General features: G+C 40.0%; 1 protein-coding gene and 2 pseudogenes across 3 annotated transcripts; 2 read left to right on the top strand and 1 right to left on the bottom strand.

Moving 5' to 3' along the window:
- Nucleotides 1-13520: 13520 nt before the first annotated feature.
- LOC107524381 (uncharacterized) lies at nt 13521-23131 on the top strand. 3 transcript variants are annotated; one of them, XM_087815110.1, is made up of 2 exons: nt 13521-14751; nt 22456-23131. In XM_087815110.1, the coding sequence occupies exons 1-2, from the start codon at nt 13521-13523 to the stop codon at nt 22668-22670; spliced, it is 1446 nt and encodes a 481-aa protein (XP_087671236.1). In that variant the 3' UTR covers nt 22671-23131. The 3 variants fall into 3 exon arrangements, 2 of the variants coding, with proteins under 2 accessions (XP_087671236.1, XP_087671237.1); XR_015714223.1 differs by lacking the exon at nt 13521-14751 and adding an exon at nt 14877-14891 and having other exon boundaries at nt 22456-22545; XM_087815111.1 differs by lacking the exon at nt 22456-23131 and having other exon boundaries at nt 13521-14870.
- Nucleotides 17569-18046, bottom strand: LOC107524382 (large ribosomal subunit protein eL21 pseudogene; annotated as a pseudogene).
- Nucleotides 19621-21427, top strand: LOC148093542 (cytochrome b-c1 complex subunit 7-like; annotated as a pseudogene).
- Nucleotides 23132-27142: the final 4011 nt, after the last annotated feature.

Below are 27142 nucleotides of genomic sequence, written 5' to 3'. Positions count from 1 at the left end.
GCCATGCTAAGTGAAATAAGTCAGATGAAAAATGACAACCACCATGTGATTTCACTCATATGTGGATGTAAAACAGAAAGCAGCAAACAAACAAACTGAAAAAACAAATTCAAATTCATAGACACAAACAACCGTATGGTGGTTCCCAGAGGGGAAGAGGGTGGGAGGGAAGATGAAGAGAGTAAAGAAGGTCCAAAATATGGTGACCAAAGGAGACTAGACTTTGGGTGGTGAGTACACAATGCACTATATAGATGATGTATTATAAAATTTTGCACCTGAAACTTACACAATGTTATTAACCAATGTCATCCCAATAAATTTAATTTAAAAAATTATGTGGAAAAATTTTTTATTATTTTTAAAAAATATATCTTTATTCATTTTAGAGAGAGGAAAGGAGGGGGAGAGAGAGAGATAGAAACATCAATGATGAGTGAGTCATTGATCAAGCCCGCAACCAGGCATGTGCCCTGACCGGGAATCGAACCCCGATCGCCTGGATCCTAGGTCGACACTCAACCACTGAGCAACGCCCAGCCGGGCTGGAAAAAAATTTTAATGATCTGAGAAAGAGTCAAATATACTCTTGGGGCAAAAAACTGGTTTTAAAACAGCAAGTACAGTCATATACTTCACATTTGTTATATGTATATATATTATTGAAAAAAGCCACAAAGGCTATCCACAAATTTTAAGTTTTTTCCATTGATTGTTTTTGTATTTTTTCTATAATTTTCTAATTTTTCTACAAAGAATAAGTATTACTTTTTTAATCAGAAAAATGTTTTAAGAAAGAAGATAGTTCTTTTTTAAAGATCATTATCTGGACAATTCTTAGCATAAGGCTTTTAAAATATGTTTTTTAAATGTCAAGAGATAGACACCATCCCTGACACCTCCCAACTCTACTCTTAGCCTCCCTCCCTCATCTACTAGCTCCTTCCCACACAGAAGTTCTCCAGTAAGAGGTGGAAATTAATAATAATAAACAGACATCAGGAGTGTACTAACCCCCTATTTCTCTACCAATTTTTCAAATACGAAATACCTTGGTTTTCTTTTTCTTTTCTTTTTTTTTTTTATCAGCTGCAAGCCTCCTTTTTGCATTTGATTTTGCCATCACTGAAATGGGAATACTTCCTAGGAACTCAAACTGTTCTGAATTATTGAGAATTCAAATCTATAAGTAAATAATGTTACTCATGACACCATTCTGCTAAGCATAAACATTGTGTACATTTAGTGTATTTTTTTCACACTGTGTTTTCAGTGAGTGGACTGATTTCTTTTTATTTTTTTCTTTCAATTTAGTCATCTTTTCCTAAAATTTCTTTATGAAATTACTTTCATAAAGAAAAAAAGCATTTATTCTAAAAAGGAGACATTCATCTTGTTCTTACAGGTCTAAAATTAAAAGGTATGTGGGGGAGATTGCCAAGTTAGGAAATAAAAATACAGTATGCCTAGTTAAATGTAAATTTCAGATAAACAATGAATTTTTTTTTAGTATAAGCATGTCTTAGGCAATATTTGGAACAAAATCATACTAAAAATTATTCAGTGTTTACCTGAAATTCATATTTTACTAGATATTCTGTATCTAATCTGGCAACCCTAGATTTAAAGTAGTACAATAGGCCTGGCTGGCGTGGCTCAGCGGCTAAGCATCGACCTAGGATCCAGGAGACTGTGGTTCAGTTCCCAGTTAGGGCACATGCCGGGGTTTCAGCCTGATCCCCAGCAGGGGGTATGCAGGAGGCAGCAGATCAATGACTCTTATCATTGACTCTTTCTCTCCCTCTCCCTTCCTCTCTCTGAAATCAATAAAGATATATTTTTTAAAAAGAAAAAAATAAAGAAAACAAAAACCAAAAATCACTGATTGCTGGGCCCTTCTCCCTCAGTTCAATAGGCCTAGGTGGGGCTTGATCATTTACATTTGTAACAAGTTCCTAAGTGTGATGCTGGTTGAGGACTACACTTGGGGAACCAATGCAATATCGAAGTAGCCTTCATTTAGAAGTCACACCTGGATCTAAGTAGCATCATGTGAAACCAAAAGAGGAGGCAAACAAAGGGTAGAATAAAATCATGTATTATTTTCTAATTTTATACATAGTTGCCTTCAAATTACTTAGTTTACAACAGTAGTTTCTGACCCTGGAAGAGCTTTAGAATAACCTGGGAGCTTTGAATTTCTCCTGATATAGGACTTCAGCCCAAGAGATTCTTACTTAGGTGGTTTGGAGCAGGGCAGAGGCATCTGTATTTTTTCTAATTTAAAAATATTTATGAATTCATTTTAAAATAGCCATAATAAACCTATTACATATTAACACGAATGACATATTTTTATGAAAAGTAACTATATTTTCCAGAACAGAAAAAGATGTAGTGAAAAGGTAGCATTATTTTACATTTTCACAAATCTCTTTAAGAGGCATCTGTGTTTTAAAAGCTCTTTTGGTGGTTGATTCTTCTGAGCAGCAGGTTGGGAACCACTGCCCTATATAACAAGTATTGCTCGCAGCCCCATTAATGAGATCTGTCACCACTTAAAGAAGAGCACAAAACCCACGGGTTTAATTGGGGGCGGGGGACAAATCTGAGTTGTAAAAATGGGTCCCTCTAAAAATCCCTGTTATTGTAATTAATGACAGTCAATCCTACATGTTTAAAAAGGTGAGAGGTGGAGAAAAGGTGGGTGTTTCATTTCTTCTCTGAATAGGTCATCTCTGAACATTAGAGGGTATCTGCCTGTTTGTTGAAATGGGTTCTAATTTGTTGCCACAATCCACTTGTTATAACAGGTAAAAGAAATAAAAGTTTCATATAAAATGCTTCAGAGGTATTTTTACTTTTCTCTTGAAGTTAAGGTCTCCTTCATGTGAATGTAAAATTCCTCCTGCTTCTCAAGCATTGTAATGACTGTTAAATATATTAGAGAAACATAGTATTATAACTGGTCAGAGAGCTTTTTAAAAAATTTTGAAAATGATGTTTGAATTTAGCTTCTATTCCTATTCTTCTGACTCAGAAGGTACCAGAGATTTGAAAAATATGTATGATCTGAATTTAACAAAAAGGAAACATTTCCTGAGCTCTCTTGATACAAGGAGGTTGTGGGGGAGGAAGAAACTTTCCTCTACCTTACAGGTTTTTTCCGGCTGGTCTAATAATTAAATCTACATGAGAAAGATGAACAAGAAAAAATAACCAAATTTAATTACGTACATACATATGGCACACACGAGTCAGAGACCCAACATACATGAAAGGTTCAGAGACCAGAAAAAATGAGGTGTATAAGACCAAGTGAGCTAAGGATGAGGTAAGGTCACTGGGGACGGCAGAGGGGAGGAAAGTCCATGGGAGGATAACAGGAAGAGCAGATGTTCAGTAGTTAGTTTGCCCTGCCCTGTTGGTTGGGTCATAAAAAGTTATTTCTGGTGATAACTCTTATGGGAAAGGCCCCTAATGTAAATTCTCCTAGGTAGTTAAGGAGGTGGTGGAGTTACTCTAGAGCCCACAGGGTCTTGGTTGCTTTTAGCTCAAAATAATCCACATACCACAGAGGGACATCTTGGGATGACATTCTGAAGCCTTATGAGGTTGAAGGTTGTCACTACAACTATCAGGAAGATCAGCTTCACCATAGGACCACCAGAGTGTCCTCTGCTGATCCTCCTCAAAGGGAAATTCTTGGCATTGCTTTTAAGTATCAACCATAAAGAACAGCCTTTGGTGCTTTGATTTTATCTGTCAGTGAAATGGGGTTCCTCCCAGAAAGTAACAAAGTATTCTGAACCAACAGAGCAGGCCAAAGTCATTTTAAAAGGCGAGGAGAGTTCTGGTCAAATAAAATACTTTCCTTTAAAACGGATTGGAAAATTAGCAAACATTACTGAGAATAGCAGGCCTTACTCTACAAATTAAGCAGATAAAGAGATATATAAAATAATGAAGCTGCATTTTCAAGAATCCTGGTTAGGGCACATACCTGGGTTTCGGGTTCAATCCCTGACGGGTGCATGTGGAGGGCAACCGGTTGATGTTCTCTCTCACATTGATGTATCTCTCTATTTCTCTTTCTCCTCCCCCCCTTCCCCTCTCTCTCTCAAATCAATAAGCATGTCCTTGGGAGAGGATAAATAAAAAATAAAATAATAAAATAAAATAGACTCTGTTAGAATGCTTACCAATTTAATAAACATAAAATCCAAAGTAACTTAAGAGAAATAACTGTCGAGTACTTGTGATATGCTGGGTAACATAACCCTCATGAGGTAAACACTATATTATCATCGACAGAGGGCAAGATGTGAGCTGTATGATTAAACAATTTGATTAAACAACTTGCCCAAGGTAATGTAGTTAGAAAGTGGCAGAGGCAAGACCTGAACCCAGGTAGTGCAGCCAGTACAGCCCCAGTGCCCACGCTCTTTGTCACTGTTCTCTGGTACAGATCTGCTCAATTCCAAAGTTCTTTCACTACACACTCAGTTTTACACCTGAATTATAGAATCTTCCATATTCTCCTTAATTTATAAGAGGGGAAACTGTTGGCTCACCAGATAGGAAAGCTTGCTCTGCTTTCTATTAATATGTTTGGTGTCAAAGAATGACCTTATAAAGCAGTGTCTACCTTGCGGGAAACATCTGGAGCATTCAAACTTGGTATTTGGAAGATGTGTTCCCAAGGGCATGAGTTCTGCAGAATTTTGAAAGATCTTTGGTGGAAAGTGGTTCAGTGGCCAGGTGAATTAGGGGAACACTGGGTTTAACATGCAAAAGTCTTCACTGGAAAATTCCCCAGAGCCTGTAGAGAAGAACTGAGTATGTAACATTTCCCAAACTTCGTATTTGTAAAGCAGCTCTCTGGGGATGAGTGTCCTGTGGAGCACCACTAAGGAAATACCTAAAACGCCAGCAATAGTTAAATTAGAAGTAACTGAGAGCCTCCTCGATTTTGAAAGATTTACCAGGTCTAAAAGGTAGTACGGTTGCCCCTGGTCGGGTAGTTTGGTTGGTTAGAGCGTCGTCCCAGTACACCAAGGCTGTGGGTTTGATCCCCAGTCAGGGCACATACAAGAATCAACCAATGCATGCATAAATAAGGGGAACAACAAATCTCTCTCTCTCCTCCTCTCTCTAAAATCAATCAATCAATAAAAAACTTTAAGGTAGTATGGTCCTTCTGGTTTGTGCCTTTCTGCCTCCCACACCCAACTTCTCAACCTTTATTTTCAGCCAATTGTACATAGAATTTAAATGAGTGACATTTTTCTCATATAGTCATAGAACTTCAACTCTATTAGGCAAAAACCAAATTCTTTTCTTTCTGGTGGTAGCTATGCTTGTTTCAGAATCATTCTATTAAAGAAGTATTTGAGTACTACTATGTAACAGGCACTATAGCTGCAATAAACAATAGACAAGGTTTCTGTTCTCTTGGATTAGAGCAAGATGACCAGAAATAAGAAGTGAGTATATCTCCATTGTATGTTGTTGGCTCCTTTGTCATAAGTTAATTGTCCATATATGCATGGGTTTATTTCTGGGGTCTCAATTCTGTTCCATTAATCTGTGTGTCTGTTTTTACGCCAATATCATGCTGTTTTAATTACTATAGTTTGTAATATAGTTTGAAATCAGGGCATGTGATGCCTCCAGCTTTGTTTTTTTCTCAAGTTGCCTTTTCTGTGAAAAATACCATTGGAATTTTTATAGGGATTACATTGAATCTGTATATTGTTTTTGGGCAGCATGGATGTTTTAACAGTATTAATTCTTCCTATCCCTGAGCATGGAATATTTTTCCATTTATTTGTATCTTCTTCAATTCCTTTCATTAATGTCTTGTAGTTTTCAATATACAGGTCTTTCACCCCCTTGGTTAAATTTATTCCTAGGTATTTTATTAAGAGACTATATGGCCCTGGCCAGTGTGGCTCAGTGGTTGGAACACAGACCCACCCATCACAGGGTCATGGGTTTGATTCCCAATCAAGGGCACGAAGCTGGGTTGTAGGTTCAATCCCCAGTCCCAGTCGGGGCACGTGTGGGAGGCAACTGGTTGATGTTTCTCTCCCACAATGATGCCTCGATTTCTCTCTCTCTTTTGCTTTCTCTCCCTCCCTCCCTTCCAGTTTCTCTACCCTTGGGTGAGGGATTAACACACACACACACACACACACACACACACACACACACACACACATGACAGACTCTATGGCAAGTTCTGTGCTAGGCTGTGAGAATATCAAGATAAATAAAACATAGTTCCTGCCCTCAACATACAGCCTGCAATGAGTAATAGCCTTCAATGAGGAGAAAGTAACCAAATAAGTAAAACATTCAATTTTTAAATCTGGATGGTCATTCTACTTTTCTAAACTATTAAATTGGCCTCTAAGGAATGTGAAGCAATGGTTTAAAGCAATGGGTTTCAGCTTTGGTTACACATTAGATTCACCTAAAAGATTAAATACTGATTCCCTACCCAAGACCAATTAAATAGACTCTCTGGGGATGGGGTTCAGGCATCAGTATTTGCTATAGATTCTCCAAGTGACTGTAATGTGCAGGCAGAGCTAATAATCACTGGCTTAAAGTACATCACATCATTTAGTCACAGTATTTTAGCAGTAGGTAAAACAAGAGAAACCAATGGCTCCTGAATAAAAGACATTATCAATGTAAAATAAATCTACTATTTCCAAAACTTAAGCACAGGCATATCACGGACAGTTAAAAAGTAATTGCTCATATTTCCTCTGGTTAATAAATTCTTTCTTTTTTAAAATTTGCCTTTATTGTTGAAAGTATTACAGATGTCTCCTTTTTCCCCTCCATTGATTCCCCTCCACCCCGCATACACCTCCCCCCCCCAGGCCTTCCCCAATTCAGTGTCTGTGTCCTAGGTTATGCATATAAATACTTTGATTAATCTCTCCCACCCACTCCCCCACCTCTGTCTTCTATGTGAGATCTCTCAGTCTGTTCCATGCTTCTGTGTCTCTGCAGCTATTCTGTTCATGTTTCTTTTGTTGATTATATTCCACATATGAGTGAGATCATGTGGTATTTGTCTTTCTCTGATTGGCTTATTTCACTTAGCATACTCTCCAGTTCCATCCATTCTGTCCCAAAAGGTGAGAGATCCTTCTTTTTTACAGCTGCATAGTATTCCTTGGTGTAAACGTACCACAGCTTTTTTGTCCACTCATCTACTGATGCACACTTGGGTTGTTGCCAGAGCTTAGCTATTGTAAATTGCACTACTATGAACATAGGGGTGCATAAGTTCTTTCTGATTAGTGTTTTGGGTTTCTTAGGATATATTCCTAGAAGTGGGATCACTGGGTCAAATGGCAGTTCCATTTTTAATTTTTTGAGGAAACTCCACACTGTTTTCCATAGTGGCCGTACCAGTCTGCATTCCCACCAGCAGTGTACTAGGGTTCCCTTTTCTCTACACCCTCGCCACACTTGTTGATTTGTTGATGGTAGCCATTCTGACAGGTGTGACGTGATACCTCATCGTAGTTTTAATTTGTATCTCTTTGATGATTAGTGACCTTGAGCATTTTTTCATGGCTCTTGGCCTTCTGTATGTCCTCTTTGGAGAAGTGTCTATTTAGGTCCTTTGCCTATTTCTTAATTGGATTACTTGTCTTTCTTTTGTTAAGTTGTATGAGGTCCCTATATATTTTGGATATTAACCCTTTATCAGATCTGTCTTTGGCAAATATATTCTCCCATACAGTGGGCTCCCTTTTTGTTTTGTTGATGATTTTTTTCTGCTGTGCAGAAGCTTTCATTTTGATGTAGTTCATTTGTTTATTTTCTCCTTTATTTCTCTTGCCCTAGGAGATGTATCAGCAAACATATTGCTACAAGAGATGTCTGAGATTTTGCTGCCTACGTTTTCTTCTAGGATTTTTATGGTTTCACATCTTATATAATAAATTCTTTGTTAAAAAATACATACATACATACATTCCTTCTTGGTCAATAAATGAATAAATTATTGACTTAAGAAAAAAATGAATCTGAAGTGTGAAAATAGCTTCCTCTGAGAAAGTATGTTGTTATAATTGTCTAATCAAGACCCTACCTCATGAAAAAGAGCCGACATGCCATGGCTTTTTAACAATCCACTGCTGGTTGTGCTGTTTGGCTTGAAAGAGTTTGATCTGTATTCTTATATAAGCACTACTTTTTACTATCAGGTAAATAAAGCAAGCTTTTTTTTTTTTTTCTTTTTAATACATTTTTATTGATTTCAGAGAGAGGAAGGGAGAGGGCTAGAGACAGAAACATCAATGATGAGTCACTGATTGGCTGCCTCCTGCATGCCCCCTACTGGGGATGGAGCCTGCAACCTGGGCTTGTGCCTTGACTGGGAATCAAACCGTGACCTCCTGGTTCACAGGTTGACGCTCAACCACTAAGCCATGCTGGCTGGAGCAAGCATATTTTTCATAAAAATAATTTTTTTGAGTATTCAAAAAAGTCAGGTGACTAAAAAACACTGAAAAACACAGGTATAATTTCTTCTAAGCCTTCTCCAACTTCAAGAATTTGAAAATCTTTTGAAATATCATTTAAACTTTAGCAGCTTTTCATAAAACTTGCAATCTGGTTATTCTTTAACCTTTTAAACCTTAAAAAACTTTACCTGTATCAGGCAAGACAACTTGAATTTTCTTTTCACATCTGATGACAGAATTTAATTCTATTAGTCAAAGGACATAGTGTTTACTTTTTGGTCTGTAATAGCTACTTTACAATGTTTCAGGATCCTTCAGCAGGAATGCAATGGTGAATAAGGTGGATGTTGGTCCCCAACTTCACAGAGGTTTCAAGCCTGTGATTTAAAGGGTACACTGTAAACCTTCAGACTATAAAAGCTGCTGGGCTAGAGAGGACTTCAAGAAAGTGTTTTTTGTTTTTCAACCTGCAGGCTATGACCCATTAATAGAAGCTTCTTCAGACTTGCCTTGTCAATTCTACTTTCTTAACACTTTTTTTGTCAGGCACTAATTCTACATCTCACTACTACTGCCTCAATTTATCCTCTTAATACCCCTCTCCTAAAATACTACATGCATCTTAATTAACTGGTATCCCTGGTGACAGACTTGCTGTCTTCAATCTCTGTTTTCCCCACTCCCTACCAGGGCACTCTCTAACATTGTAAATTTGATCATATTCTCTAGCTTAGGATTTTTCTGTGGTTTTCCCCTACTCACAAAGTCTAACCTCTATATCATGTCATAAACCCCTTGACCATCAAACCCCTTCTAGCTTTATTTCAACACTTGTGTGTCTCTATCTCACTTCTCTAGCACTCTCCTCAAAATCACAGGCACCCACATCAACAAAACTGATCCACTGGCAGCTTCCTCAATATGCCAATGTTTTTATTCTTCCATGCTCACACAACTGTCCTACTTTGCTGAAAGACCCATTACCCATGCAGGCCTCCCTTTCCCTTAGTATTGATGCTAAGAACTTAGAGCTCCACTTGGTTTACCACTGATTTGCTCCCATTTTCCCTTGTAACTCTATTCCAGAACCTAAAACACAAATCTGATGTCTTGTGTCTCTCTCTACCTTAGGCTATAAGCTGTTTCTCAAATGCATTTGTGGCCACAACCTACATACAGCACATAGTAAGTCTTAAAGTAATATCTCCTGACTTCAGTCCACTACACTATTCTGCATTATGTACTGATGTGAAACCTAGTGGCTGTATGACCTTGAACAAGTTGGTCTCCACTTCTCATTTTCTTCAACCATAAAACACAGATGATAATAGAACCTATTTCATAGGACTGTTATGGAAATTCAATGACGATTCAAATAAAGAGGTTAGTGAGTATTGTATCTGATACACAGACAGCACTCAAGTGAGGATGTTACTATTATCGTAAACCTTTTAGTGATACAAGAAAATATATCCTAGTGTGTAAAGAGCGTATGGAAACTTCTAAGAACTACAAAATATTTTATGAAGAATTGGAATGACAAATTTAGTTTTTAAAAAAGAGGTACAGTCTTGGCATAGAGCCTTGTATTGGGATCATCTCTCACTATTGAGAACTTTATCATAACACAAATGGAAAACATGACTGTACCACACCTAAACTAAAATGGACAAACAGAAAAGGGAACATTCTGGAGAAGAGAACACAGTTTTTTTCTTCTGGACAATTAACTCTTTTCTTGAGGAAGGTGGAACAAGTTAAAGAAAATGTGGTTGTTCCATTTGGTAAAAGATGGCCAGTGGTGTCTTCCATTTACAGAGCTCTTCCACTGAGCCCCAAAGGTTGAAGAATTGTAATTTTCTGGATCTATACTAAAACTCCATAATTTTGACTCTAAAATTACTAAGATTTCTGCCACTGTTAACTAGTCCTCCTGTTGTTTTGTTTAAATAATAACATGTTTGTCACAGAAAAATAAATAATACAAACTAATATGTACTTCCTTTAAATGCCTATTTTATACATTCTGGTGTTAAAAAAAACACCTAAGTGTATAATTATCTATTGTATGTTATAAAATGGGTTTTTGGTTTGTGTCCTGCAATGGTTCTATAAAAATTTGGTCATCCTAGACTAGGGAGAGATTCAGAATTTAGAAATCCATTTCACATGATGGCTGAATATTTTCAAAAGACTAGTTTTATAAAAAAATATTCTAATGGAAAGTTGATTCATTTTTATATTGGATTTCTTTTTTCTTTTTTTTAATATATCTTTATTGATTTCAGAGTGAAAGGGAGAGGGGGGGAGAGAGAGTTGAAACATCAATGATGAGAGAGAGTCACTGATTGGCTGCCTCTTGTACGCCCCATACTGGGGATCAAGCCTGCAACCTGGGCATGTGCCCTAACTGGGAATCGAACTGCAATCTCCTGGATGCTCAACCAATCTCCAATGCTCAACCATGGAGCCATGCCAGCTGGGTGTGAACCTGCAACCTTGACACATTGTGATGATGCTCCAACTAACTGGACCACCTGACTAGGGCTCTTCCTTACTTTTTAAAAAATAATTATTATTTTTAAATAATAATACTTATTTTTAAATAATATTTTTAAATAATAATAATTTTTTTAAACTATGTTTTTATTGATTTCAGAGAGAAGAAGGGAGAGAGAGATAAAATCAAAGATGAGAGTGAGTCATTGATCTGCTACCTCCTGCACACCCCCTACTGGGGAGAGCCCTGACCAGGAATCGAACAGTGATCTCTTGGTTCCTGGGTCAACATTCAATCACTGAGCCATGCCAGTCAGGCAATAAAAACATGCTGTAAAAAAGGAAAAAATTCTCTTTCACCTCTGGGTTCAATATGACTTGGCTGGGCACTGGCTATATCCCCTACTTACTTTCCTGGAAAGTCTCAATACTTTTTATATTTGTTTCCTGTCTGAATGTGTTTTCCTTTCTCTCAATTTGTAGCAGGATATCTCTCAGATACAATCCTGAGTCTGTAAAAAATACTGTAGCCTGCTACAATTTGGAGCCATCAAATCTCTCAATAAGTGGATATTCTGTAAAACAAATCTTGCTAAAATATTATAAGAAAAAGGAAAGAATAAAACTCATGGGAAGTGTCCAGAAAATGAAAGGTTTGGCACTTGCATATATTTCTACAAATTTAGAGAAATATGTCTCCAAAGAAGGTTCAGCAAAGCAGTCAGGGCTACAATAAAGCTTTTAACTCATTATTGAGAGGGCACTAGGAGGCATGTCCTGATAGCACAAAGTTAGCAAAGATTTCATGCTACCTCTCATGCATATAGACATACTAATGCTTACTCAATAATAAATTGTGTTCTCTCCCTCTCTTATATTGGTGGTATAAAGGGGTTTTTGGTTGGCAGGATTGTTTTACTTCCCTCACAAAATGAAGGAGTTTCTTAGTGCTTCTCAACAGGGAAAGCAAGCCCCTATCTTGGAGACCGAGCACAAAGCTGTGTCTTCTATTGCATTAAATGGATATGGATTTTCTATTCTACTCCAAAACATCCCCATGCTTATTTTGATATATTAAAACACAGTAAAAAATATAAATGGCTAAGAAAATAAAAGGAACTATTTCATATAAAAATCTCTCAAGTTTCTTACCACTAAGAAACTGAAGTTCCTGGAAGATGGATGTTTAAATACACTAAAACTTTGTGTAGACTGTGGCACATTAACTAATACTCCGAAACAGCTCGTAGGGAATAAACTTTTATCTTGGGAATTTAGCCCCAAATTTCCACTTTTTCATTTTAGATTCTATTCCATAATACATGCCTGCTTTTATAGTATTAGTGTTTTAAAGTACTTACTATTAAGGAAAATTGACATTGTAGGAAGATGCACCATATCTTATCTGGTGACATCAGACACCCCTGTTAGCATACTTCAGGGGTATCCCGGTTCAGAAGTAGTCTTACTGATTGGTTCAAGAAGTTCACCAAACATTGCTTCCTAAACTTCTAGAAACACCTATAAAAAGAAGTAAGGAGCTTTGTAATGCATTTTAAAAAGCAAAGGGCAGATACTGAGTGTTGGGGGGTATAGAGAAACTCTTTATACAATCTTGACAACTTTTCTGTCAATCTAAGTCTATTCTAAAATTTAAAAAAAAAATTATTTAAAAAAAACCTCCACCTTCAGAATTGAGGAACCAAGGGCCTATGGCTTTTCATGAATACTGAAAGGAACCTGAAATGATAGCAGGTCTTAAACTTTTAATTTTCCCGCGCCCTATTCTCGTTTAAAATAAGCTCATTTTTAAGCTATTGTAGTTTGGGGGCTCCAGTGAGTTTTTCTACTTTTTGACACCGTTTTCCTATCCTACTCTGTTGGATACAGCGGGAAAGGTTAATCGCTTAACCATTCCCAAGGGTCTGGGAAAACAGGTCAACAAAATGGGATAATAGAAGAAATTGGAGGAGGCAGGTAAACCTCCGATTCACCTCTAGGTCTGCTATCGAGGAGCACAAGTACGTACGAGTCCAGGCACTACCGGGCAAGGAGAGAGCTGGTGACAGGGCCCTAACCTACCCACTTCTTCGCAAAAACAAAGGCTCCTCGCCCTCTGCTCTCCTCCGGGGTACCGCACCCGTTCTGGAAGGCGGGCGCGTGGGCAGAGGAACGCGGGCGAGGACGCAGACCTCCGTCCGAAGAGTTAAACTCTCCGTGGGCAACGCCTTCGAGGGACCTCCGAGGGACCCCGCCTTCGCGCACGCGGCGAACCCGCGAAGGACGCAGGGACCGGAGGAACTACGCCTGCGGAGTAGACGGTCGCGCGGAGTAGACCGTACCTCGCATGCGCCCTTCTCCGCAGGTGAGTGGCTGCCGGGCTCTCCCGCTCTCTGGCCCCGCCCCCCGCGCGGCTCACCCGCCAGGCGTTGCCATGGGGATCCAGCGGCCACGGCCCGCCTTTGGCTGCGCCGCGTCAACCAGTCAGCTCTGCGGACCTGGCGCGGGGGGCCGTGCGAGGTCATGGAGCCCTCTAGAAACTCCGTACCGGAGAGCCGGCAGCGGACCGGCCTGGGCCGTTGCCGGCATTTTTTTTGGCTGGGCGTCGTCTTCGACACGGTGGGTGCGACGGTGTTGTTCACGGGGGTCTTCTCCGACCTGCTCTTCTACGACCTGCTGCTCTACCTGGGTTCCATCATCATCTTCCTCAGCCTCCTCTGGTGGGTCTTCTGGTACACCGGCAACGTCAAATTGAGTCCTGAAGAGGCCTTGAAGGCCGTCCACGTGCCTTCCGCCGTCACGATGGACGCGGAAAACCGGCCCATTAGCTCGTACTGGTCATTGTCCTTAAACGTTACCACCACCCTGGCGCGGATCCGGCGAGGGCAGCGCCGCAGGAGGATGCTCCAAAGGACCGCTTCTGTTCTGAGTTCGACCATCTTAGGCCGGATACGAAAACGGCGATCAGAGGAAGAACCAGACAAAAACGAAATGAAAAATGTCGAGAGTGGTGGTGCTGAAGACGTTGACGGAGAGGATCTGCGCCCGGAACCGGAAGCAGTTCGCTCCCCAGGCCCTGATGCCGGGACTTTGGACCTCGAGTCTGAACATCTATCGACCCATCGGGGGCAGCCAGAGCTCACTTCATCTCCTGTGGACCGGCCTCCGCCTCCCGCCATTGTTGCCTCTAAGAGCCTGCCTGTGGACTGTTTGTCCTCTGCCCGTCAGCCTCTAGCTGTTGTTGATTCTAAGAACCAGCCTGTCGTTTCCTTGGCCTCTACGAGACAGCCTCTAGCCGCTCTTGCCTCTAGAAACTTGCCTGCTGTCCCCTTGTCATCTACAGGTCAGCCTCTGGACACCCTGTCCTCAAAAATGCACACTGCAGCCTCTGTGGCCCCGCGGAGCTACCCCTTGGCGTCTGTGGCTGCACAGAGCCATTTCCAGGTCCCTGTAGCCTCACAGAACGATTTCCAGAATCTTTCTCTGGCCTCTCAAACTCAGCCTCCACCTGTACAGGCTCCCCAAACCCAGGCTCTGGCCACCCAGGTCTCTCTGGTCCAGCTTCAGCCAGCCTCATCTTCTGTGACCCAACCTGTGGACTTAAAGGTCACTCCAAATGTACATGACTTTCAATCCCTGTGTTACACCCAACAGGCCTCTTGTAGCGCTGCTTTAGTTCAAGAGCTTGCAATCAGCCAATCTTCCCATGCCCAGGAGCCACCGGCAGGCCAAGAACTAAGCCAGGAAGTCCCTGGTACTGTATCCTCTCTTCCCAGGTCCCTGGCTCTAGCTACCAAGGGCCAGGAGTCAATGCCCCATGAGAGTGTGCCTGCCCCTACCACTGAGAACAGTCAGCATCTCTAGTTCAGAGCCAGATGCTCAGGCCTCTGCCAAGTAAGTGTTACCAGGAAACCCGTGTGGGGCTCTGGCTGCCTGTCCCTGTATCCAATTCAAAGAAGGCAGGGTTGAATCATTTAAGGCGTTTATTGAGAAGGCTGGCCAGCCAAGAAGACAGGGAGCATAAGAGCATCCAAAACCTGTCGCAAGGAGTGGCCTGAGGGTTAGGGCTATATGGGGAAACTGAGGCTGGGAATGGAATGCAGCTACTGGCAGTCCTGGAAGTCATTCTTTTGATCTTGGTCGCCTGGGGATGTCTCTAGAAGGCGATATCTTGACTCATTTTTAGGTCCTTGGCAGGGCCATGCATCTAGGTCTTGATAAGGTGCTATTTTAACCCATTGTTCCCATCTGCGCCACCTCAATTGCTTCAGTCCGGGATTGAGTGGAGTGCAGTGTGCAAAGGCCTAGGAGAAAGAAGCCTAAGGGAAAAAAAACACACTTAAATCCCTGCTTGCATAAGTATATGTGTTCTACAATTTTATAAGTAATGTAATTATATTTCAGATTAATTCAGGTGCTCAATCTTTGGAAAATATAAGTGCCCCTACCCTAAGTACCTTGGGAGGAATCTTAATCTTCACCTGTAGTATTTCTTGATCATTTCCAGGTCTGTGTTCTAGTCCTTTCCTCAACCCCTTCTGTTCAAAAAAATTAAGTTAGTGGAGGTGAAGTGGCCTTTTCCTTCAGCGATTAGATTTTTGGAACTTTGGTAGGTTTTTGAAACCTAGTTCCCTGAGCTGTAAGGTTTTACCTATTCTACCAGATACTAGTGTGATCAGTTTCTTTTATTTAGGCCTAGTTGGGAGAGGGTGGAATTACATTCTTTCTTGGAGCTCTAAGGTGGGAGAAGGGAGTGGGACTGCAGTGTTTTTGAAACAAGATGATTTTAGGTGGTACAGGGACACAGCATTAAATAGCAATGAACTCTCCAGTGGGAAAGTTATTTTTAGTTCTTTTTCAATCTTTGTGATTATGTCAAAGGGGTTAGTGATCTCTTACACCTCTAACGTTTTGGTAGACAAATGCCCCCAGCTAGGACTTAATACCATTGTTAACAAAGTCATTTCAATGTATAACTTCTAATGCCAAGTAACACTGTTTTTTCTGTTTACAATAGTGTTGGTTGCTTTGGTTTTTTTTTGTTTTTTGTTTTTTAAATATATCTTTATTGATTTCAGAGAGACAAAGGGAAAGGGAGAGAGAGAGATAGAAACATCAATGATGAGAGAGTCATTGATCAGCTGCAGCCCGCAACCCCCGCATGTGCCCTGACCGGGAATCGAACCCTGATCGTCTGGATCCTAGGTCGATGCTCAACCGCTGAGCCACACCCGGCTGGGCGCTTTGTTTTTTTAATCCTCACCTGAGGCTATAGTGTTGGTTTTTTTTAAAACTGATTTTAGAGAGAGAGGAAGGGAGAGAAAAAAATTGATGTGAGAGAGGAACATCTATCAGCTAGTTGCCTCCCGTGTGCAGTCCCATGGGGGATCAAACCCAAACCCAGAAGGTAAGTATGTGCCTTGACCAGGAATGGAGCCCTAAACCTTTTGGTGTATGGAACAACACTCCTATCAACTGAGCAACCCAGCCAGGGCAGCTGCATTTTGAAATACATTTATTTAAGTAAAAAAACCCACTTTACCTGAGTCAACTTGAAGGTAAAAGTTAATTGTATAAATGAAACTTGGAACAGTTTTGAAGTTTGGACAACATTTTCTTATTTATACTAAATCAGATGTACTTTCTGCGGAAATCACAAGACCATTTGTGCTAACCTGTTTGATGAACTTTATGGTTAAGGCTATTGAAGATGAATTCTGCTTAACTCTCCAACACCTTGACAATTAGAAAGGTAGAAAAGGCCATGTGAATGTCAAAATTGGTGCCCCTGCTTTTCCCTGAGTTAAGTGCTATCATAATAGTATACATTGCTGAGTATCAATTTCCTGGTCTTTCCAATTCTTTTCCATAAGTTACCTGCTCTTTGGGGGATAGCAGCGAAGGGTACAGGACAGAGCAATACTTTGATTATGTTATGCTATTTGTTGCTCAGAAATACCAACATATTATTCAGGAAGGTGTTCATCTTTATTTCATGTTGGTTGTTTTCATTTCCAGCATGGAATACAACTGAATATTAAGTGGAAGCCAAACTCAAATTTCCTTACAGTTTTCTTCAGTTCTCTTTTAAGAGAATGTACATACGTTCTCTCTCCAGGTGAGTGTGTGTATGTGTATTTGTGTGTGTGTGTGTATATATATATATATATACACACACACACACACACAAACATATATATTACAAAGATAATCTGTAGGGGCAAAACATTTTGACTCCTTTGGTTTTGTACAGTTTGGACACTTGGATTCTAAAATGAAATACATTCAGTGGTTTGTTTATTTTTTAACTGTACAGAGGTCTTTTATTTATTTAAATATGTTTTTACTGATTTTAGAGAAGAGAGGAAGGGAGAGGGATAAAGAGATAGAGGCACTGATGAGAGAGAAGCACCTGTTAGCTGCCTCCTGCACGCCCCCTACTGGCGACTGAGCCCAACATCTGGGAGTGTCCCCTCACTTGGTATGGAACCAGTGACCTCCTGGTTCATGGGTTGATGCTCATCCACTGAGCAACACCAGCCAGGCCAGAGGTATTTTATTTCTTTTACACTTACTGTGCCATGAATTCATAGGGAATGGGTTCCAGCAGCTCAGGCTCGTTTCCATGGGTTCTCACAAAGTATCCTTCTCCGGATGGAGCAGGCTGGTGCTTCAGTTGAACCCAGGTACCTTTCTCTTTGGCTTCCTTCTTTTTCTGATCATTTTCCTTCACACATTTCAGGAAGCTGTCTTGGCTCTTAGAGTGCTTAATATGCTCAATACATACGTTAATTCTCTTAGCAAGAATCCCTTAAGTTTGTTTACAACAATGCCTACTGCGTGCTGGGTGGCACAGTAGACTCTTCCAATTTTGTCATGGTAACGTTTGTGGGGCATTCCTTTTTGAACAGTGCCATTCCCTTGATGTCTACAATATCACCTTTCTTGTAGACGCCTATGTATGTGGCCAAAGGAACAACTCCATGTTTTCTAAAAGGCCTAGAGAACACATAGCAGGTGCCTCTTGTCTTTCCCTTTGTGTTAGTCATTTCAGCAACTTAGTGGAAGATGGTGGTTCTGGCTAAAAGGAAGGCAGTGATTTGTTTATTTCTATTAAAAAAAAAAAAAAGACAGCCCTGGCCAGTGTTTCTCAGTGGTTAGAGCATCATCCTGTGCACCAAAGGGTCTCGGGTTCTAGTCCCAGTCAAGGGCACGTGCCTGGGTTGTAGGTTCATTCTTTACCCCAGTTGGGGCCTGTGCAGGGGGCAACCAATCAAGTCTCACATCGATATTTCTCTCTTTCTCTCTCTCTCCCCCTCTCTCCCCCCCCCCCCCTTCTCCTTCCCTTCCACTCTCTCTAAAAGCTGTAGAAAAATATCCTTGGTGAGGATAAAAAAAAGTAGGATGCAGACAGACCTTGCCATCAGAAAGCTTATAGACGTGCTTCTTTATATCACAGGAATGGCTCTAAGGAGGAGGAAATTTTAGATAAGGAGGAGTAGGCTAGTGCTTACTTAATAATTCTTAGTGGAAGAATTGTTTTATGACAGGAAGAACCATGCAATGCCCTTTAAATAATTAATTGACCAGACATTTATTGATTTTCTAGCAAGTGCCAGGCATTACATAAGCACTGGGGATCAGAGCTAAATAAGATGTCCCTGCTCTCCAAGAGCTCACTGTTTATCAAGGGAGAGAGACATAGGAATAACTAACAGAGTAGTGTAGCAGAAGTCTAGTGAAAGTGCTTTCAGATACAGATGTGCAATGGGTGAGAGATTTTTTTAGTTGAATCCTAAAGTAGGTGTTCACTGGGAGAAGAATTGGAATGAACATTCCATGCAAAGGGAAAAGCATTAGCAGAAAGGCACAGAGGTGTAATAGTCCATGGCTTGTTGGGGACATACTTGGGAAAGATAGCCTGATGCTATAGACAAGGGTGCTTGAGACTCAGAGGTTGGAGAGAGAAAGGGTGGGGGGCACCAACTAAGACCAACATTTGAAGGGTTTTTAAGTAGGGTATTTTGTGTTCTTAATTCTGCCTGTGGGCTCTGTTATAAAATAATGGCAATAGGCCAATAATTAGAGAATAATTGCCAAATCTCTCCCAGTTCTAAGCTGAAAACAGACCTTTTAGATGTTAGCAACAGTTGTCTTTGTTTGTTTTTTTAAAATATATCTTTATTGATTTCAGAGAGAGGAGAGGAGAGGGAGAGAGAGAGAAACATAAATGATGAGAGAGTCATTGATTGGCTGCCTCCCACACGCCCCCTGCCGGGGACCGAGCCCGCAACCTGGGCATGTGCCCTGACCAGGAATCGAACCCCGATCGCCTGGGATCCTAGGTCGACTCTCAACCGCTGAGCCATGCCTGGTCGGGCTTAGCAACAGTTTTTAACTGAAGTGTAGCCTCCATGGATATTCATCTTGGAAAACATTTTCAGATGTTTATTTACTTACAGATACATATGTATATATATGTTTTTGCTACAAATATGACATGAGGTAGAGTAAACGTAAATATTATGACCCATTTCTCTATATAAGATAAGTACTTATCTAAAACAGGGATTTAGGCCCTCTTGGACTTGCCCAGTAGGCAAAGCTTCAGTGTCGAGTCAAAATGATGAACCAGCCTGCTGTTGCAGCATCAACCTGGTGGCTAGAGAATATTCGAAAATGGTTATAAATGGTAATAAATGGGGTTAATGTGAGATGATACAATACATGTGGACAATAATGTAAAAGAAGCCATAAGAACCTGAGAACCTGTATAATGACAGGGTGTTTTGAATTAAAAGAGCACTGGACCTGTCCATGAAGCAGCAGATCTTCTTTTTACCAAATTTTTATTTATTGGTTTTAGAGAGAGAGGAAAGGAAAAGGGGGGCGAGGGGAGAGAAGCATAGATTTGTTGTACCACTTATTTATGCATTCATTGGTTGATTCTTTGTTTGTTTTAGATGTGGGGCAGATGCTTCTGGCATCTTAGAGGGTAGGGATGCTGCTAAATATTCTACATTGCACAGGACAGCCTCCCACAACAGAGAAATACTCACTTCCAAATGTTAATAGTGTAAGGGTTGAGGCACCCTGGCCTGGGCCTAGGAAATGTTACCAGAAAGGGACCGGCCGGAGTGGGTCTGCCTCAGGCCAGCTTGTAGTGTGTGGGTTCTTGACTCTGTGCAGGAAGGATTTCACAATATGCGTCCAGGTAATTTTGAGAGTATGTTTATTAAAGCTGGGGACAGTGAAATAAGAAACGGCTTAGGATAGAAGCAACAGGAGGGAGACTAGGTGGGGCTGCTGTCAGGTCACTGAGAAGTCAGAGAAAAGGGGGCCTTGGAGACAGGTTCAGGGGGTTAGCTTGGGATGAGCTGCCACTGCCCATTGCACCCCTGGTTGTAAGTCTTGTGGGATCCTTAGAGTCTGGACGATGCCTGTCTGTGGGGAAAGAAGATGTGGAAGGGAAAGGCTCAGGCATGCTCCTTGGAGGAAGAGTGTGCCATTGGTTGATTCTTTTTTTTTTTAATCCTCACTCGATATTTTTTCCATTGCTTTTTCAGAGAGAACGGAAGGGAAAGAGAGAGATAGAACCATCGATATGAGAGAGACACATCGATTGGCTGCCTTCTGCAGGAGCCCCACCCACCAGGGCCGGGGATTGACCCTGCAACCGAGGCATGTGCCCTTGGTCGGAATTGAACCCAGGACCCTTCAGTCCAGGGGCCAATGCTCTAACCACTAAGCCAAACTGGCTAGGGTGATTGGTTGATTCTTTTTTTTTTTTTTTTTTTTTTTAAATATATCTTTATTGACTTCAGAGAGAGGAAGGGAGAGGGAGAGAGAGATAGAAACATCAATGATGAGAGAGTTGTCATTGATCCGCTGCCTCCTGCACGCCCTGGACAGGGGATCAAGCCCACAACCCGGGCATGTGCACTGACCAGGAATCGAACCTCAATCTCCTGGATCCTAGGTCGATGCTCAACTGCTGAGCCACGCCCGGCTGGGCAGTTGATTCTTGTATGTTCCCTGACCCGGGATCAAACCTGAAAACTTGGCATATTGGGATGACACTTCAACCAACCAAGCTACTCTGTCAGGGCAGCTCATCTTGCCTAAAGGCAATGGACAAAATAAGAGGAAGATAAATTCTACCTTCAACCATATCTGAAAGAGGTTATTTGGGAAAGGAAAGAAAGAGAAGAATGGACAAAGAAATAATCATATAATTGAAATCTGTGAATGAACCTGTCCTCAGTATTTTAATGATGTTGGTTAAACCTGAAATGTACAATCTAGAACCATCTGGGCTGCAAATATATTACTTTTAATAAATGCCTATTATAACTTTAAAAAACATAAATAAATAAAACCAGCATTGACAAATTTTCTATTAAGGTCCAGATAGTAAATATTTTAGGCTCTGAGGGTCAAAAAGCAAAATCAAGGATATTATGTGGCTGCTTATCTAAGAAAGAAAGAAAACTGCTTCCCGTTTGTCTAGAGTAGGCTATACAGTTGCTTTGACTCCCGTTACATCAGCTGAAGCCATGAACCTTACCAAGAACAACTGGCTGGAGGGAGAGGAACCCTGAGCAGTCCTCTGGCCAGGGAGGCAAGCACTGGGTGCTCTGGGGGTAGCAGGGTGGAAATTGATGCCCAGGCTTGGACTTTGAGGCTCACAGCAATAGCCCACAGCAATACACACAGAGTGGGGAAGGTGCTATGGCATCTAGTGGGTAGAGGCCAGAGATGCAAAACACCCTACAATGCACAGGCCAGCCCCTCACAACACAGAATTGTCCAGCCCAGAACATCATTAATGTGAGGTTGATAAACCCTGATCTAGGATAATAAAAAATTGCTCTATAGTTTATGACGTACTTAAAGAAACAAATATTTTGATCCTCAGATGAATCATCGCCTCTTATATAATAATGCTGTCGCCACTACACCGTGAAGATCTTACTCGTCTTTGTTTTACTTACCTTTGGGTTCCCATTTTGTATCATCTTTGAATCAACACGTTGGGGGCATCTGTGTTGACAAAAATAGCTACATTTATTGTGTGTTTATAATATACTACACACTGTACTAAGTAATTTGCCAGTATTATCTCACTCCTCACAACAATCAGGTAGGCATCACTATTCTCTTCAAGGAAGTTAGATTTCATATTGAGAAGTTAAGTAATTTTCGCAATGGAGAAGCTGAAATTGATGTATAATTTATTATAAGTTCTATGTTATAAGCTTTCCTTCCAAGTTAAGTTATTAATGAGCCTTTTTCTTAAGCCTTGTTACTTGAGTTGTAATACTATAGAATTAGTCAATGGGTTACTTCTCTATTTAAAGCTGTATTTTCAGAGAGAGAATGAAAATCAATTTTTTGTTCCAGCCTATGTTTATAAATGTCATCTCAAATAAAAAATGCTTTTTTTTCTTCTTTCCAGAACTCACCGATGTTTCTACAGATTTAAGTGCCAACTTTATAAAAGCACAAATACTTAATATTAATCTAATTTTGGAAACCTCCATCTGGAATCTTAACCAACTCAGACGATCAGACTTGCTAGACTGCCGTTGCCAAGTATACATGTTTCAGTGTTGGGAGAGTTTTCCAGCTGCAGATAATGAAGTTATTTATTGCCAGAACTTTAAGCCATAATACGTTAGGCCATTCCAAATGAACTGTGTTATAAAATAAGTTGGGGTTTTTTCAATAGACTTCTCTTGTGAAAGCATTCCAACATTCTAAATGGAAAATAGTCTCACGTACCTTGGTGAAGCTGTAAGTAAATACAGTTCCTACGGATTGGACATTAAAACTGCAACTCCTTGATTTTAAGGATACTTTGTGATCTCATTAGCTATCAGAAAGGTTAACACAATCAATGCATTGTAATATGCTACAATTTATATTTATATTTTCATTTGATTTAAGTAACATCCGAGTTTCCCTTTTTCCCAAGAATTTAAAACCTGCTGATTTGGAGCCCTGGCCGAGAGTAGCTCAGTTGGTTAGAGCATCGTGCCGATATGCCAAGGTTGCAGGTTTAATCCTTGGTCAGGACACGTACAAGAATCAGCCAATGAATGCATAAATAAGTAATACAACAAATCGATGTCTCTCTCTCTCTTTCTCTTCTTTGATCTCTCTAAAATCAATCAAAACAAATTTTAAATCTGATTTGATTGCATATTGATAAAATAGAATTCATTTGGGACTACCCTCATTTTATGTTCTTTCTTTGATTCAGTGGATTGTTTATGTAAGAATGCTCTAATCCTGGCTGGTATGTCTCAGTTGGTTGGAGCGTTGTCCCGCACACCAAAAGGTGGCGGGTTTGATTCTGGTCAGGTTGCCGGTTTGTGCAGGAGGCAACTGATCAATGCTGTCTCTCACATTGATGTTTCTCTCTTTCTCTCTCCCCCTTCCTTTCTCTAAAATAATAATAATAATAAAAGAATGCTCTAATACAGAGGTAGTTTCCTTTTGAAATTTCCAATTATAGGGAAAACTACATTTTTTCAGGTGGTACAATACTTTGGATCAAAACTTGCGAAATTTTAGCTGTTTTTATGTTTATTCCAATTCAAGCAGGAAGACTTTATGCATTACAGATACTTGGGAAAAGAATAATTGGAAGGACATTCTCCTAAGTGAAATAAGTCAGTTACAACAAGACAAATACTGTATGATTCCACTTATATTCGATTTCTAGAAAATCAAATCCATAGAGACAAAGTAGAATGGTGGTTGCTAGGGGCTGGGGAGAGTGGGGAATTGGGAGTTATTTAAAGCGTTCAGTTTCAGATGAAAAGCATTCTGGAGATTGATTGTACAACAATGTGAATGTACTTAACACTATTGCATTTTACACTTAAAAATGGTTAAGATGCAAAATTTTATGTGTATTTTACCACAATTAAGAAAAAGAATAATTGGACTAAACCAGCAATGTATAAACCATGTGACATTTATAAATTTCTTTTTAAGGAATAAATATATGCAACAGTTGAGCATCTATATATAAAATGCAGCAGGTAAGCACAGCTGTTTTAATAACTCAAGAACTATAGCAGGTAACTTAGAGGAAAATCTAATGTATGTACTACAGAACAAAGGACTCAATAAATGCAAAGGACATTGTAGAGGGGTGTGTATGTGCTGGGATCTACAGAAGAGCCTCTTATCTTGCAATGGCTAATCATTACTAATATGATTGGATTTTATCCTGTGTAAATAGAGGTGGTTCTTAAGAACTGTGATTGCCCAGCCGGGCGTGGCTCAGCGGTTGAGCATCGACCTGGGATCCATTCCCGGTCAGGGCACATGCCCGGGTTGCGGGCTCGATCAGTGACTCTCTCATCATTGATGTTTCTATCTTTCTCTCTCCCTCTCCTTTCTTCTCTCTGAAATCAATAAAGATATATTTAAAAAAAAGAAAAAAAGAACTGTGATTAGTGAATGTCAGGTGCTACCAACAGTGCCTAGAAGCAGAAGATGGTTACCTGGAAAGATAAATAGAAACAGCTTTAATCACCTTAATGAATACAGATGTTTATGTATTTTAAAAACACTAAACTTTCCTGGTTTATTTTTTCCACATTTTGAAAGAATTGTGGTTTGTTGTTTTTTTTATTCCTTACCCAAGGATGTGTTTATTGATTTTAGAGAGACAGAGAAACATCGATTGGTTTCCTGTACGTGCCCTGACTGGGGACTGAACCCACAACCTAGGTATGTGCCATGACCAGGAATTGAACCTGCAGTCTTTTGGTACATGGGATGATGCTACAACCAACTGAGCCACCCAGCCAGGGCAAAATAATTGTTTTTTATAGGATGGACAGATCTTTCAAATTTCAATCTTTGGCTAGGTAATATATTTCCATATTACAAAATTTTAAAAGCATCAATGGCACATACTGAAGTCTCATTACAACCCTCAGTACAGTGCAATTGATAGACATTAAAAAATGTTATTAGTTTCTTATAAGTCCTTTTATTTATATATAATGTATTCATTTTATATATTATTAATTCATATGTATAAAATGCTTACATATTCCAGTGGTTCTTTACATGCCGTTCAGCACCTTGCTTTTTTCACTTAAATATGTCAGAGGTCATTTTGGGAGTTAAAGAGCTTTCTTATTCTTTTTTTTGAACACATAGTATTCCACTCAGTGGCTTCACCATAATTAACTTGTTTCCTACTGGTGGAATTTTGGTTGTTTCTAATCTAATAAATGTTTTTTAAATAAATATTTTGAAGCAGTAATAAATTTGGACCTAATAAATAGATATGAACCAATCAGCTACTCATGATTGCCCATTGACTTTAAGAATCCTAAAGGCTGTTAGTCCCTTCCCTCTCTTCCAAAACTAACAAAAATCGTAAGTGACCTGCTTAAGCTTGCATAGCTAGTTAGTGGCAGAGGCTGGACTAAAATATAACAGCCCTGAGTTTGAGTCTTCTTTCTAATAAATCAGTATAATTATCATTTTACTGCATTGTAAATAGCCTCATTAAGAAAAATCATCTTAGAGTTTTGAATTTGAGCTCAGAAAAGATAATGAAGCATTTTACATTTCCCTCACCACCAGAACATTTTAATTTTTTAAAAAGAATGCAACTGCCTAGCCAGGCGTGGCTCTGCAGTCGAGCGTCGACCCAGGATCCAGGCGATCGGGGTCTGATTCCCAGTCAGGGCACATGCCCGGGTTGCGGGCTTGATCCCCAGTCTGGGGCGTGCAGGAGGCGGCCGATAAATGACTCATCATTTCCCTCTCTCTGTCTCCTTTCCTCTCTATGAAATCAATAAAGATATATTTTAAAAAATAAAAAGAATGTAACTAAGAGATATCCCCTTTTTCTATTCTTGCCATGGAGTCTTGCACATACTTAATGGTTCTTAGATTTCACCTTCATTATCACTTTCTCAGGGAAACTTCCTTGAGCTCCCTAAAGAGGTAAATTCTGTCCCTTATGGAACCACAGAGCACCATGTGATCTCCTTCAAAGGACTTAATATATCTGTTAAATTCACATTTGATCAATATCTGTTTCATTAGGTGGTGAGTTTCATGAGGGCAAGGACCATTAGTAGTAGTATTTGCTGACCACGTATCTCCATATGCAGGGCACATGGCCTGGTACCTAGGATGTTCAATAGTTATTTGTTGAATAGATGAGTGTAGATGTTATATACTATTGGATGGAAAGCCTGTAGGGACAGATAAAGCTGAGGTTAGGCCAGTTAGAAAGACAGATAAAGCTAATTTCTGAAATTGTGCCAATAAAACAATAGAAAATATGTTACTGATTCATAACTTCTTCAGTCAGATAGTTGCCTTCTGAGGAACTGTGGGGAAAAATTAAGGTTCTCTAGCATCTTTTCAGTAAAAAACCTGAAAAACACTCCAAAGAGGCATTAAACAGCATGAGGCTCTTGCATATGACCATCGTTGTTTTCCAACAATAAAATGGTAAATGGTTTTTTCCTATGTTCCCCCAAGATTATTAAAGGAAAGATCAACTGTTTACAATATATTTTGTGTTATGTTTTACATTTTTGTTCTCTGATTGTTCCAAATATGTTTTGTGTCTTTAATTGGACTAAAAGTTTACTAAGGCCATGCTTTATACCAGCGGTTCTTAATTTTGGCAGTATTGCCTCCCAGGGGCTTTTTGGCATTTGGAGACATTTTTGCTTGTCACTATAGGGAGGAGGTGAATGCTGCTGTAGTGGGCAGAGGCCAGAGATGCTGCTAAACATTTTACAATACACAGGACAGCCTCCTTCCTTCAGAAAGCATTATCTGGCCCAAAATGGCAATACTGCCAAGGTAGAGAAACACTGCTTTTTCCTCTGTAATGCTGTGACAAGGAACCCTCTAAATTAATGGTCTTCAGAGAATGGTCTTTAATGAGATCTTTCATTAATGAATGGAGTTTTTATAAATTGACTCATAATCATTGACTCTTTGGAAAGAGGAAAGGAACAAATGGAATATCTACTTTTGGTTTTACTATTTAGAAATTGTTGCTCTGGCTCTTCCCTACGTTCAAGCATTTGAAAAACATTTGTTGAGCATTTATAGTGACCCTCTCATCCACAGCAAAGATTCAG

This window comes from Miniopterus natalensis, chromosome 3 (assembly GCF_054644295.1).
Source record: "Miniopterus natalensis isolate mMinNat1 chromosome 3, mMinNat1.hap1, whole genome shotgun sequence".
Taxonomy (NCBI): Eukaryota; Metazoa; Chordata; class Mammalia; order Chiroptera; family Miniopteridae; genus Miniopterus; species Miniopterus natalensis.
The sequence above is the reverse complement of the archived record's forward strand: the minus strand, read 5'-3'. Positions and strand labels throughout refer to the sequence as shown.

Bases quoted from the DNA above. Each gene is read 5' to 3' on its own strand.
- LOC107524381 (XM_087815110.1), top strand. From the start codon at position 13,521: ATGGAGCCCTCTAGAAACTCCGTACCGGAGAGCCGGCAGCGGACCGGC. The intron at 14,752-22,455 runs GTACTGTATCCT...TCTTCTTTCCAG, and splicing joins ACTAAGCCAGGAAGTCCCTG to AACTCACCGATGTTTCTACA.